The following is a 12,314-nucleotide window of genomic DNA, read 5'->3' as shown; positions in this document are numbered from 1 at the left end:
TGCTGCAGCACTCGACATCCTACATGGGACAACTCGAATCCAGCTCCTAGTTGTTGTCAATTTCCCCTGGACCTCGTGGCTGAAGAGTCAAGCTTCAACTACTTCACCTTAAAGCACCAGACGTTGGCTGGCATCTTCCTGTCACCATCCTGGTCACTGGCTAGTGACCCAGACTCTGCCCCCTGTGCTTTCAGGGTCTTCAGATCTCTGATCCACCCTTGGATCCATCCAGACACTTTTCCTCGGGTCACCTGCAGCACTATTTTCACCTGGAAAAGAGCAACAACAGCAATACCACCACCCTTCTGGACAACCTCGCCAACCTCGGACTAAAACAACTTGTTAACACCTCCACTCACTACGCAGGTCACACACTCGACCCTATCTTCACTTCCAGCAAACATATCTCCTTCAGTCACACCACAACTCTCCATTGGACGGACCACAGCTGCGTTCACTTTGTCTACAAAAAGGCCACAACCCACAACCATCCTCAACCTACTCTGCGAAGAAATTGGAATAAAATCACCATCGACCAGATCTCCTCATCGCTTCTACAAAATCCCCCTGCCCAGTCTTCGAATCCCAACCAAGCAGCCATTAACCTCACTCATTGGCTAACCAACAGTGCCAACAACCTAGCACCTTTGAAAAAACGTCAAATCAAACTAGGCAGCAAAAACGCCCCCTGGTTCAACGATGATCTTAAGAGATCAAAGAAACTCTGTTGCTCCCTTGAGAAGGCCTGGGAAAAAGACCCAAACACTAGCACCAGGGACGCCTTTAAAAACGCCACCCGTGGGGAGGAGCCAGGACGGCGGCCAAGATGGCGGCACGGACGCCCAGCTCCGCCGCTCGCCCTCGTCTCCCATGACATCCTGCCCGTGATCCTGCACCCCAGCCGCCGCCCCGTGCAGAGGAGCAGGGGTGGAGCCCGACCGTGTGACTCCGGTCCACGCACCGCCCCGGATGGCTGAGAATCGTCATCCTGAAGTCTCTGGCCTTCAGTCCGGCTGAGCCGGGACCTCGGGTTGCGTCACAACCGCCTCACGAGCGATAAACAACGGCCCCGATCGGCCATGATGGTCCGGTGCCCCGAATGTGAAACTGAAACCACTTTTGTCGTAGGCATCGAGTGCGTTGCGGTGCCGGACCTTCAAGCTGCTCAATATAGATTTTTGGCTGGTATCCGTGACTTTGGGAAAGTTACGCTGTGAGGCAGAATTGATTGCCCGGACCAGATTTCAACCGAAATGCGGTAAGAGGTGCGTGCCGCTGTAATTGAGCGAGGGCTTGAGTGTGACTCTCCGCAACTCCTTTACGAACTGCACGTTATTTGTTTGAGCCGAGCCGCTGCTGCGGCGGCTCTTTCTTTGTTCCTTGAGACCCGAGGTCCCGATAAATTGACTAGGGAGAAATGGCGCTTACGGGGAGAGATGTTTGGCTGGCCATCAATGACTTGCACATTGCCCTGAAAGGTCTGTGGACGGATGTACGCCCCACGTAGCTGGTAACTTCTCCCGCTATGGCACATTTGGTCACAGATGCACGCAACAAGGAGTGTATGCCCGACTTGTCCCTGGCTGCTGCAGCAGTGGACTCCCAGGAGTGTGTGACGCTGGATGATGGGGCTAGGGACCACAATATCCGGGACGGTGCATCTGTTACCCTCTTTGATCTCCTACCAGCTCATCTGTTTCCCGACCATGGGTGCCCTGCACTACCTTGGAAAGTTGGTATGCCCTGGAGAAATGCTCCTTTGTTATTGCTGTGGTCTTTGTCTTGGAACTGTGTGGCCCCAACTGGTACTGTTGGTTTACTGTGACTCTTTGCGCACGAGTTGGGAGGAATGCTGACTTTTTCCCGGACTGGTCAGGGCCAACCGCTGCCTGTATACGACATTTCCTATGTGACCTCGGTGCCGAAACGGAACATTGTTTGAACTGGAGACTTTGGACGGTTGGGATGACCATACACTAATGCCCACGCTCCTTCTTAGTGGATTTCCACTTTTTGGGGGTGGGGGAGGTTGGGGGTGAGCCTGGGGCTGGAGCTAAGGCCCTCCTCCGTTATTTCCCGCTTTTGGGGTTTCTTGGGACGACAGGCATGCCTATAGGGGGGGGTGGGCCGTGGCCTTCCGCTGATATGCAGGGTGGGGGGTGGGGGACGGGATGTGTTTTGTGTTCATTCTTTGTCTCTATGGCCCTCTTTTCTTTTCTTCCCTTTACTCTGTTTCTTTTCTGTTCCTATATACCTTCTTACTTAATTTGGGATCGGGGTCCAGTGTTATTGGGGAGTCTACTGTAATGTGTCTTCATGTGACTTAGCTGTTGATCTTAGTCTCTTGCTTGTGGGACACTGTGTTTCGGTGGGTGACTCCTTTTTCTCATGCTTCCCACTATATGCTCCTTTAATGATGACTACTCTCCTGCTTTGGGATTTGCTCCAATTTTATTCTTTTGTTTTCGTACAATTGCACGCTATAATATCCTCGAATCCTATTATAAAAGGAAATCCTCCCAACTCCTGGAACATTGTGGACATATCCATTTATTGATCCTTACTATAGGCCTACGCTGACCACTGCAGTAATGTTTTCCCTCGCTGCGCGAGGCTTTATATCCTTTTATGCTGTTGTCGATGGTTATTGGTCTGTGCCTGCAATCTCCTGTAATGGTATATTTGAGGTTTTCCAATAAAATTTTTTTAAAAAAAACAAAAAAACGCCACCCGCATACACTACCAACTGATCCGGACTGCCAAGAAAGCCGCATTCAAAGACCGACTTGACAACAACGCCCACAACAGCAAGGAATTATTCAACATCATCAAAGAGTTTACCAACCCCGCTGCCAACTCCAACGACATCATTCCCTCCCAAGCCCTCTGCGACTCCCTAGCCTCGTTCTTCCACAACAAAATCGCTGACATCCACAACAGCTTCGACAACCAACCCGGAGACCAACCCACCCAACCTCCTGCCGTACCTTCACCCCCCTTGAACATCCTTAATGACTGGAACCCAATCTCCACTGAGGACACCATCCGCCTGATGAACTCTATCCACTCAGGATCCCCAACAGACCCATGCCCTCACCACATCTTCAACAAAGCAGACTCCATCATAGCACCACACCTCCGAGATGTCATCAACTGCTCCCTCAACTCCGCCACCTTCCCAGAAAGCTGGAAACACGCAGAACTCAGCGCCCTTCTGAAAAAACCCACAGCTGACCCCACCGAACTCAAAAACTACCGCCCCATCTCGCTCCTTCCATTCCCGGCCAAAGTCATCGAGAAAGCTGTCAACAACCAGCTCGCCGCCTTCCTCGAAACCAACAAATCCCTCGACTCCTCACAGTCCGGATTCCGAGCCAAACACAGCACTGAGACCGCACTCATCGCTGCAACAGACGACATTCGAACTCTACTGGACAATGGAGACACAGTCGCCCTCATCCTCCTCGACCTCTCGGCAGGCTTCGACACAGTCTGTCATAGCACCCTGCTACAACGCTTCAGCAACATCGGAATCCAAGGAAAAGCACTGGAATGGATCACCTCGTTCCTTGCCGGCAGAACTCAGAGAGTTCGCCTCCCACCATTCAAGTCAGAGGCCACTGAAGTCATTTGCGGCGTGCCACAAGGATCTTCACTCAGCCCCACCCTCTTCAACGTATACATGAGCCCCCTTGCGGCCATCGCATGCCAACACAACCTCAACATCATCTCCTACGCTGATGACACTCAACTGATCCTCTCACTCACCAAAGACCCTAACACCGCCAAAACCAACCTTCATGAAGGAATGAAAGAAGTAGCCGAGTGGATGAAACACAGCCGTCTGAAACTGAATTCAGACAAAACAGAAGTCCTTATCTTAGGTACCTTCCCCTCCGCCTGGGACGACTCTTGGTGGCCAGAGGCCCTTGGAAAAGCACCCATCCCGACGGACCACGCACGGAACCTGGGCGTCATCCTGGACTCCTCACTCTCGATGACCAGACAAGTTAACGCCGTCTCATCATCCTGCTTCAACACTCTTCGCATGCTCAAAAAAACATTCCGTTGGATCCCCACCGAAACTAGAAAAACGGTCACCCACGCACTGGTTACAAGCCGCCTGGACTAAGGAAACACCCTATACGCCGGCACCACCGCAAAACTTCTGAATAAACTCTAACGCATCCAGAATGCATCAGCCAGACTCATACTAGACATCCCGCGTAAAGACCACATCTCTGGTCACCTGAAAAACCTCCACTGGCTCCCTGTCAATAAGAGGATTACATTCCGCTTCCTAACCCACGCACACAAAGCACTTTACGAACTTGGACCCGAATGCCTCAACACACGACTTTCCTTCTACACCCCCTCCCGCCAGCTACGCTCTTCCAACCAAGCCCTTGCTGCTGTACCCCGCATCAACAAAACCACCATGGGAGGAAGATCCTTCTCCTACCTGGCGGCTAAAACCTGGAACTCACTTCCCATTCACCTTCGTCTTACTCAGAACCACTTTGCATTCAGAAAGCAACTTAAAACTTGGATTTTCGACTTGTAATCCCCCACCCCTCTTCAAGCGCCTTGAGACCCTCTGGGAATGTAGCGCGCTATATAAATTACTTGACTTGACTTGACTTGACTTCTTCGCAGCTCTCCATTGGAATCGACGACGAAACCCGACACGAAAAGACACCTATGCACCCGGCTTCCCTGGGTGAGATAACACAAGTACTTTAGTGCTCCTGTGGGTCTTGACTCTCTAAGTGTCTAGTTCTAAAGGGGTTTCACCGAAGTCCACTCCTAAGTGTTAAACTTTAAAACTCCAACTTAAACTTTCTCCATAGAAGTCAATGGTGATTCCCGGCTGTGTTTAGACACTGCACGCGTCCCCCGTGGGTCTCCTGCTTCCCTACCTTGGGTGGTTCCTGGTAGAGTGAGCAGTTCTACAGGCCCTAGGCCTCACTTCTAACTCTCACGTGGTTCTTATACCACTTTTTAGTATATGGTTTGTGAGACCCCTAGGGCAAAACGTATACTGTGCTTGTTTACTGTGTGTTATTTAAGTTCTTGTATTGTACTTTTGCCTCTAGCCTCATAAAGAGACCAGAGGGGTTGTGTTTAGAAAAAAATACATATATTTCATATATATATACTTTGTGTATTGTACTTTCATTTGATTATTCAAGAGATTATAGACTGATAAAACAAGCTGCTTTACATTCCTTCTAGACTTAGCCTGAAGGCTGCTTTCCACAGCTACCAGTAGGATCGCTTTCTATAAAGGTTGTCTTAAACCTACCATCAATAAGAGTAGTTTGGACTGGTGCAAGGTGCCCACTAGAATAGTGGAGATCATATGCCAGGCCAACTTCTCACACCGCAAAGGTAGTTATGATGTCATCTATGCGGTGTAGGGGATGGGAAGCTACCCAAATCCCCTTATTAATACTCCTAGGGTCTGTGCAAACTCTTAACTTGGCATTTTCTTCCTTGCTATCACCAAAGAGAACAACTGAAGAGAGGATTAGATGGGTTCAATGGCACCATGTTCACACATTTTTTTGAGCATGTCTGCTAGCAACTCTCCGCCTTCCTCGAGACCAACGGATCCCTCGACCACTCACAGTCGGGTTTCCGAGCAAACCACAGCACCGAGACCGCCCTCATCGCAGCCACCGACGACATCAGGTCCCTGCTTGACAACGGGGAAACTGCTGCCCTCATCCTCCTAGACCTCTCGGCAGCCTTCGACACCGTATGCCACCTCACCCTGATACAGCGCCTCAGCAATACCGGAATCCAAGGAGCGGCCCTGGAATGGATCATCTCGTTCCTCGCCGGTAGAACCCAGAGAGTCTGCCTCCCCCCGTTCTGATCCGCGGCCTCCGAAGTCATCTGCGGCGTTCCGCAAGGATCCTCACTTAGCCCCACCCTCTTCAACGTCTACATGAGCCCTCTCGCAGCCATCGCTCGCCAACACAACCTCAACATCATCTCCTACACCGACGACACCCAGCTGATCCTCTCCCTCACCAACAACCTCGCCACCGCCAGAGCCAACCTCCAGGAAGGAATGAAAGACGTCGCAGAATGGATGAAGACCAGCCGCCCGAAACTGAACTCAGACAAGACGGAAGTCCTCATCCTGGGACCATCCCCCTCTGCCTGGGATGACTCCTGGTGGCCCCTTGCCCTGGGCACCGCTCCCAAGCCAACGGACCACGCACGCAACCTGGGCTTCATCCTGGACTCCTCCCTCACAATGACCAAGCAAGTCAACGCCGTCTCGTCATCCTGCTTCAACACCCTGAGCATGCTCCGAAAGATCTTCCGATGGATCGCCACCGAAACCAGGAAGTCGGTCGCCCAGGCCCTCGTCACCAGCCGCCTGGACTACGGGAACACACTGTACACTGGAACCACAGCCAAACTCCAGAAAAGACTGCAGGGCATTCAGAACGCCTCAGCACGACTCATCCTGGACATCCCTCGCCACAACCTCATCTCCGCCCACCTGAAAGACCTGCACTGGCTCCCCGTCAACAAGAGGATCACGTTCAGACTCCTCACCAACGCACACAAAGCCCTCCACAACACAAAGCCCTCCACAACACGGGCCCGAATTACCTCAACAGCCGCCTCACATTCTACACACCCACCCGCCAGCTCCGTTCGACCAGCCTCGCCCTTGCCTCCGTCCAACGCATTCGCAAATCTACCGTCGGAGGAAGATCCTTCTCCTACCTGGTGGCCAAGACATGGAACTCCCTCCCCACTCACCTTCAGCTGACCCTGGACCATCTGTCCTTCAGGAAACAACTCAAGACCTGGCTGTTCGAGCAGTAGCGATCCCTCCCCCTCAGCGCCTTGAGACCCTTACGGGTGAGTAGCGCGCTTTACAAATCTTGTTGATTGATTGATTGATTGCTATGCCTAGATGCGCTGGCAAATCCCAACCAGGTGACGGGGCATTCAGGAAGATTTTAGAAGAAATTAGGCAGCAATTAACTTGCCCAGTACCTTCAAAAGAGTGCCCACCAATCAGCTGGTTCGATAAGAATTGCTCAAAAAGCACCAGCATGCCTTTGTATGGCACTGATATTGCACCCTAGAGGTAATGAGCTTGTGCGGACCCATAGATCAAGCTACACAAAAGCACTTCCTGGTACCTGCCACACGGGGTAGGGATGTTTTTAAAGTGTGCACTTTCTATTGCGACTTGTGCTGCAGCCCGCAGCACAAGCCACAATAGAACATAAACACTCTGCGACCGCCTTCAAGGTGGTCACACAGTAATAAGGGCAGCAGGACTGCCGACAACTTATCAGGCGGTTCAGCTTCTGCTACGGGGCTGGTCGGACGAGAGTCCGACGGGCATTGTAATGATGCCCTAAACTCCATGTAAAAGTTACTGTCAATCAATCAAGGGTCTGAAGGTGTTGAGGGGGCGGAGAGGGTGTGGGGGGGTGACTGCGCAGATCTGTTAGCCAAAGAGCCAGGTCTTGAGAGTCTTCCTGAAGGTGTTGAGGGAGGGGGCAAGTCTGATGTCTGCCGATAGCTTGTTCCAGGTCTTGGCTGCAATGTGAGAGAATGATCTTCTACCTGCCCTGGCTATGAGGATGCGTGGGGTTTTAGCCAGTGCGAGGTTGGCAGATCTGAGGTTTCTTTTGGGTACTTGAAAGTTTATTCTGTCATTGAGGTATTTGGATCCGTTGTTGTGTATGCATTTGTAGGTGTGAGTGAGGATTTTGAAGGTGACTCTCTTCTCCACGGGGAGCCACTGAAGATTCTGCAGGTGTTGGCTGATGTGTTTGTGTCGGGGATGCTGAGGATGAGTCTAGCCACGTTGTTCTGTATTGTCTGGAGTTTGCGGAGTAGGCACTTGTTGATGCCGGCGTAGAGAGCTTTTCCATAGTCCAGTCTGCTGGTGATGAGTGAGTGTCTTCCTTGACTCCATGGGGATCTATTTGACTCCAGGGGGGTCTATTTGAGGGTCTTTCGAAGGATGGGGAGGGTCTTAAAGCAGCTGGAGGTGACGGGGTTGACCTGTCGGTTCATGGCGAGTGATGAGTCGAGTACGATGCTGAGGTTTTTGGCGTGGTCTGAAAGGGTAGGTGGACTTCTGAGGGCCGTGAGACACCAGGTGTTGTCCCATGCTGAAGAGGTGTTTACAAGGATGAGGACTTCTGTCTTCTCTGCGTTGAGTTATAGGCAGCTATTGGTCAACCCGACTGTGACATCTTGAATTCCTTTCTGGAAGTTGAGTTTTGCGGTGGTGTTGCGGAGGCAGGATAAAAAATTCTAAAGACTTTCTGAAAGGAAAAGCTTCATAAGGGATAATTTAGCCTTTTCTCCGGTACTATTTGGTAGGGGTTGGCGTACTTCGAGTAATTCAATGTAGCTTAATCACTCGGAATTACCTAAACATTCCGTGAGATTACATTTGAGTATGCAAGAAGAATCATTCTGTGTTTAGCGCTATTCCTTAGTGCAAAAATGCTGTCTCGCTAAATGCAACAGAATACGAATAGTGATTGCTCGCACTCACTAAATGTGCTCTGGGGTAGGATTTTCCCCCAACTTACTAACGACTTTTAGCACCGTTTTGACGTGCCGAAGTATTTTGCACTAAGAAACAGCACTAAATGCAGTGAAACCCAAATAGCTATTGTGAGGAGCCGCTTCCTCCCATTAAATGTGCTCCCACGCTGGAATATTTTCAAAAACGTACTCTTAATTATGCAATAAGGAGTAATCGCATAATTATCAGTAATTCTGCCTCAAAGAGTAACGTGGTATTACCGAAATTAATCCAGAATATTTGAAATTCAGCCCAGATCTACTATTTGGCTGGTGGATAGTGGTGTTTGTGTGTCCCTGTTTCTGAAAATGTAATCAAATCATTTAATAATATTTGATAGCACAAAGGCTGAATTAACTAGAATTGGTCAGAAAAATCAAAGTTGTTCAGAACAGCAACTCCAAAATATTTCTCCCCTGGGGCTCCAAAATTCCTGAAGCTTACACTGAAGTACATCTGACAATGAACTTATTTACAGTAATTTGTTTCATGCACAATCAAATGCGATTCTTCAAAAATATCACTTTCAGTAACTTCTCACAGATATTATCATAAAATATGTAATTTAAGGTCAGAAAGACTTACCAAAGCATCAAAGACGAGGGTGTCGTAGGTGTCAGTGTGTGAATATTCCATCATGATGGTGAACAGAGCATCAAGGGTGTCCTGGAGAAACTGTTAGGAGAGAACAGAGTCTGTGAGGAAGGAATGTGATGGAAACTGAGGAGAGAAAAGAGCCTGTGATAAGAGAGAAAGACTAAAAGAAACTAGGAGGAAAAAGAAGAGCCTGTTATTGGGAAGAGTGATAGAAACTGTGAAGAGAGAGAAGAACCTGTAATTAGTGAGGGTGACGGAACCTGTGAGGAAAGGGAATAGCCTGTGATGAGGGAGTGTGATAGAAACTGTGAGGAGAGAAGAGCCTGTGATCGGGGGGTGATAGAAACTGTGAGGACAATGAAGGGCCTGTGATCAATCAATCAATCAATCAGACATTTGTAAAGCGCACTACTCACCTGTTAGGGTTTCAATGCGCTGAGTGGGGAAGGAGCAGCTACTGATCGAACAGCCAGGTCTTGAAAAAATCTAAAGACTTTCTTTAAGGAATAGCTTCATAAGTGATAATTTATCCTTTTCTGTGGTACTATTTGGTAGGGGTGGGCGTACCTCGAGTAATTCAATGTAGCTTAATCACACAGAATTACTTAAACATTCCGCGAGATTACGTTTGAATATGCAAGAAGAGTAATTCTGTGTTTAGCGCTATTCCTTAGTGCAAAAATGCTGTCTCCTGAAGATCAGCAGGTCCTGGGTCTGTCGTAGGTGGATTGGAAGGGTGTTCCATGTCTTGGCGGCGAGGTAGGAGAAGGATCTGCTGCCGGTGGTAGTTCGGTGGATGCGCGGGACGGTGGCGAGGTCAGCGGAGCGGAGTTGGTGTTTGAGGGTGAAGAAGGTGAGTCGCTTGTTGAGGTATGCTGGTCCGGCGTCGAGGAGTTCTTTCTGAGCATGGGTGAGGAGCTTGAAGGTGATCCTCTTGTTGACGGGGAGCCAGTGCAGGTCCTTCAGGTGGGCGGTGATGTGGATGTGCTGGGGTATGTCGAGGATGAAGCGTGCGGAGGCGTTCTGTATGCTTTGGAGTCTCTTTTGGAGTTTGGCAGTGGTTCCTGCTTGGAGGGCGTTGCTGTAGTCCAGTCTGCTGCTGACGAGGGCCTGTGTTACCGTCCTTCTGGTTCCAGTGGGGATCCATCTGTAGGTCTTGCGAAGCATACAGACGGTGTTAAAGCAGGAGGATGAGACGGCATTGACTTGCTGGGTCATTGAGAGCGATGAGTTCAGGATGAACACCAGGTTGCATGCGTGGTCGGTGGGTGTGGGTGCGGCTCCCAGGTCGGTGGGCCACCAAGAGACATCCCAGGCCGAGGGGGTGGATCCGAGGAGGAGGACTTCTGTCTTGTCCAAGTTAAGTTTCAGGCGGCTGGTCTGCATCCAGCTGGCGACGGCCTTCATTCCTTCGTGGAGGTTGGTTTTGGGGGTGGCAGGGTTTTTGGTGAGTGAGAGGATCATTTGAGTGTCTTTGTCGTAGGAGACGATGTTGAGTTGTGCGAGTGGATGCTGTTGGTGAGCGGTGCAATATAGACGTTGAATAGGGTGGGGCTGAGGGATTAACCTTGGTGCACGCCACAGATGATCTTGGTAGCTTCAGAACGGAATGGGGGGAAGCGGACCTTCTGAGTTCTCTCGGTGAGGAAAGAGGTGTTCCAATTCAGGGCTTTGTTGCGTATTTTTGCGCCGTGTAGGCGTGGCGTAGAATGTGGTGGCAGACAGTGTTGAAGGTGGCCGAGAGGTCCAGGAGGATGAGGGCTGCAGTTTTGCCATTGTCCAGTAGGCTCCTGATGTCGTTTGTGGCAGTGATGAGGGCAGTTATGGTGCTCACATCTCAGCCTTACATGTTCAGTGCACTTAAAGAGGAGGTTGATGACCATTCGATCTGACCAATCACCATCACTGGCGGACCTGCCCAACCGTCGTGGAAGTACCGTGGCTCACGTCATGCAGACATGACATCATGCATGTGATGTGTATATGCGCGCGTGGCTTTGGTAAAAAAGAGCTCCAATGATGGAGGCATAGCGAAAATATTGCCGATTTTATTTGTGAATGAATTGGAACTGAAGCATTTTACCCAGCACTTTATGATAAACACTTGTATTAAGTAGTTGGGGAGCCACATCAGCATAATTGCACTTTACCAAGGGATCCCAGCATTGTTCTCTATTCTGTTCATTAATGGCTTGGATTTGCTATATTTGCATAATGTTATGGTCATTATTTTATGTATTTTATTTCGTATATTGACTTCTGTAAATTACTATTAACATTGTTATGGTTTTAATTAGCCCAAAAATAATAATGATAATCATGTCAGTCCATCGCTTCAGTCCCAGGCGTGTGCCCAGAATACCCAGGGAGTTCTAATGAGTCAAAGGATGAAGGGAAGCAAGAGATAGGAAGCCCTTGGTGGCTTTGAAGGTGGCATTAGAGAACCATCTACTGTCTGGTGCGCCTTGGAATCAATAGTGTCACAGTGATCTGCTTCAATAGCATCGAAGGGCGAGACACCTGACTCACAGTGATCAGCTTCAATAGCGTTGAAGGGCCAGGCACCAGACTCACAGTGATCAGCTTCAATAGTGACGAAGGGCGAGACACCAGACTTACAGTGATCGGCTTCAATAGCGTTGAAGGGCTAGACACCAGACTCACAGTGATCGGCTTTAATAGCGTCGAAGGGCGAAACACCAGACTCACAGTGGTCGGCTTCAATAGCGTTGAAGGGCGAGACACCAGACTTTCAGTGTTCAGCTTTAATAGTGTTGAAGGGCCAGACACCAGACTCACAGTGGTCGGCTTCAATAGCGTTGAAGGGCTAGACACCACACTCACAGTGATCGGCTTCAATAGTGTTGAAGGGCCAGACACCAGACTCACAGTGATTGGCTTTAATAGCGTCGAAGGGCGAAACACCAGACTCACAGTGGTCGGCTTCAATAGCGTTGAAGGGCTAGACCCCAGACTCACAGCGATCGGCTTCAATAGCGTCAAAGGGCCAGACACCAGACTTTCAGTGTTCAGCTTTAATAGTGTCGAAGGGCCAGACACCAGACTCACAGTTGTCGGCTTCAATAGTGTTGAAGCACGATACACCAAACTCAAAGTGATCGGCTTCAAT

At 49.9% G+C, this 12,314-nt stretch overlaps 1 protein-coding gene across 1 annotated transcript in view; it reads right to left on the bottom strand.

The window, feature by feature from the left end:
* The window catches only part of LOC147725648 (dedicator of cytokinesis protein 2-like), a 1,712,066-nt gene that overhangs the window by 1,085,424 nt on the left and 614,328 nt on the right, over positions 1-12,314 (bottom strand). The window contains exon 20 of the mRNA XM_086964476.1: positions 9,173-9,262. Coding sequence (XP_086820602.1) covers positions 9,173-9,262 — 90 coding nt within the window. The remainder of the gene's footprint in view (positions 1-9,172; positions 9,263-12,314) is intronic.

Source organism: Lissotriton vulgaris, chromosome 3_2, assembly GCF_964263255.1.
Source record: "Lissotriton vulgaris chromosome 3_2, aLisVul1.2, whole genome shotgun sequence".
NCBI lineage: Eukaryota > Metazoa > Chordata > Amphibia > Caudata > Salamandridae > Lissotriton > Lissotriton vulgaris.
The sequence above is the reverse complement of the archived record's forward strand: the minus strand, read 5'-3'. Positions and strand labels throughout refer to the sequence as shown.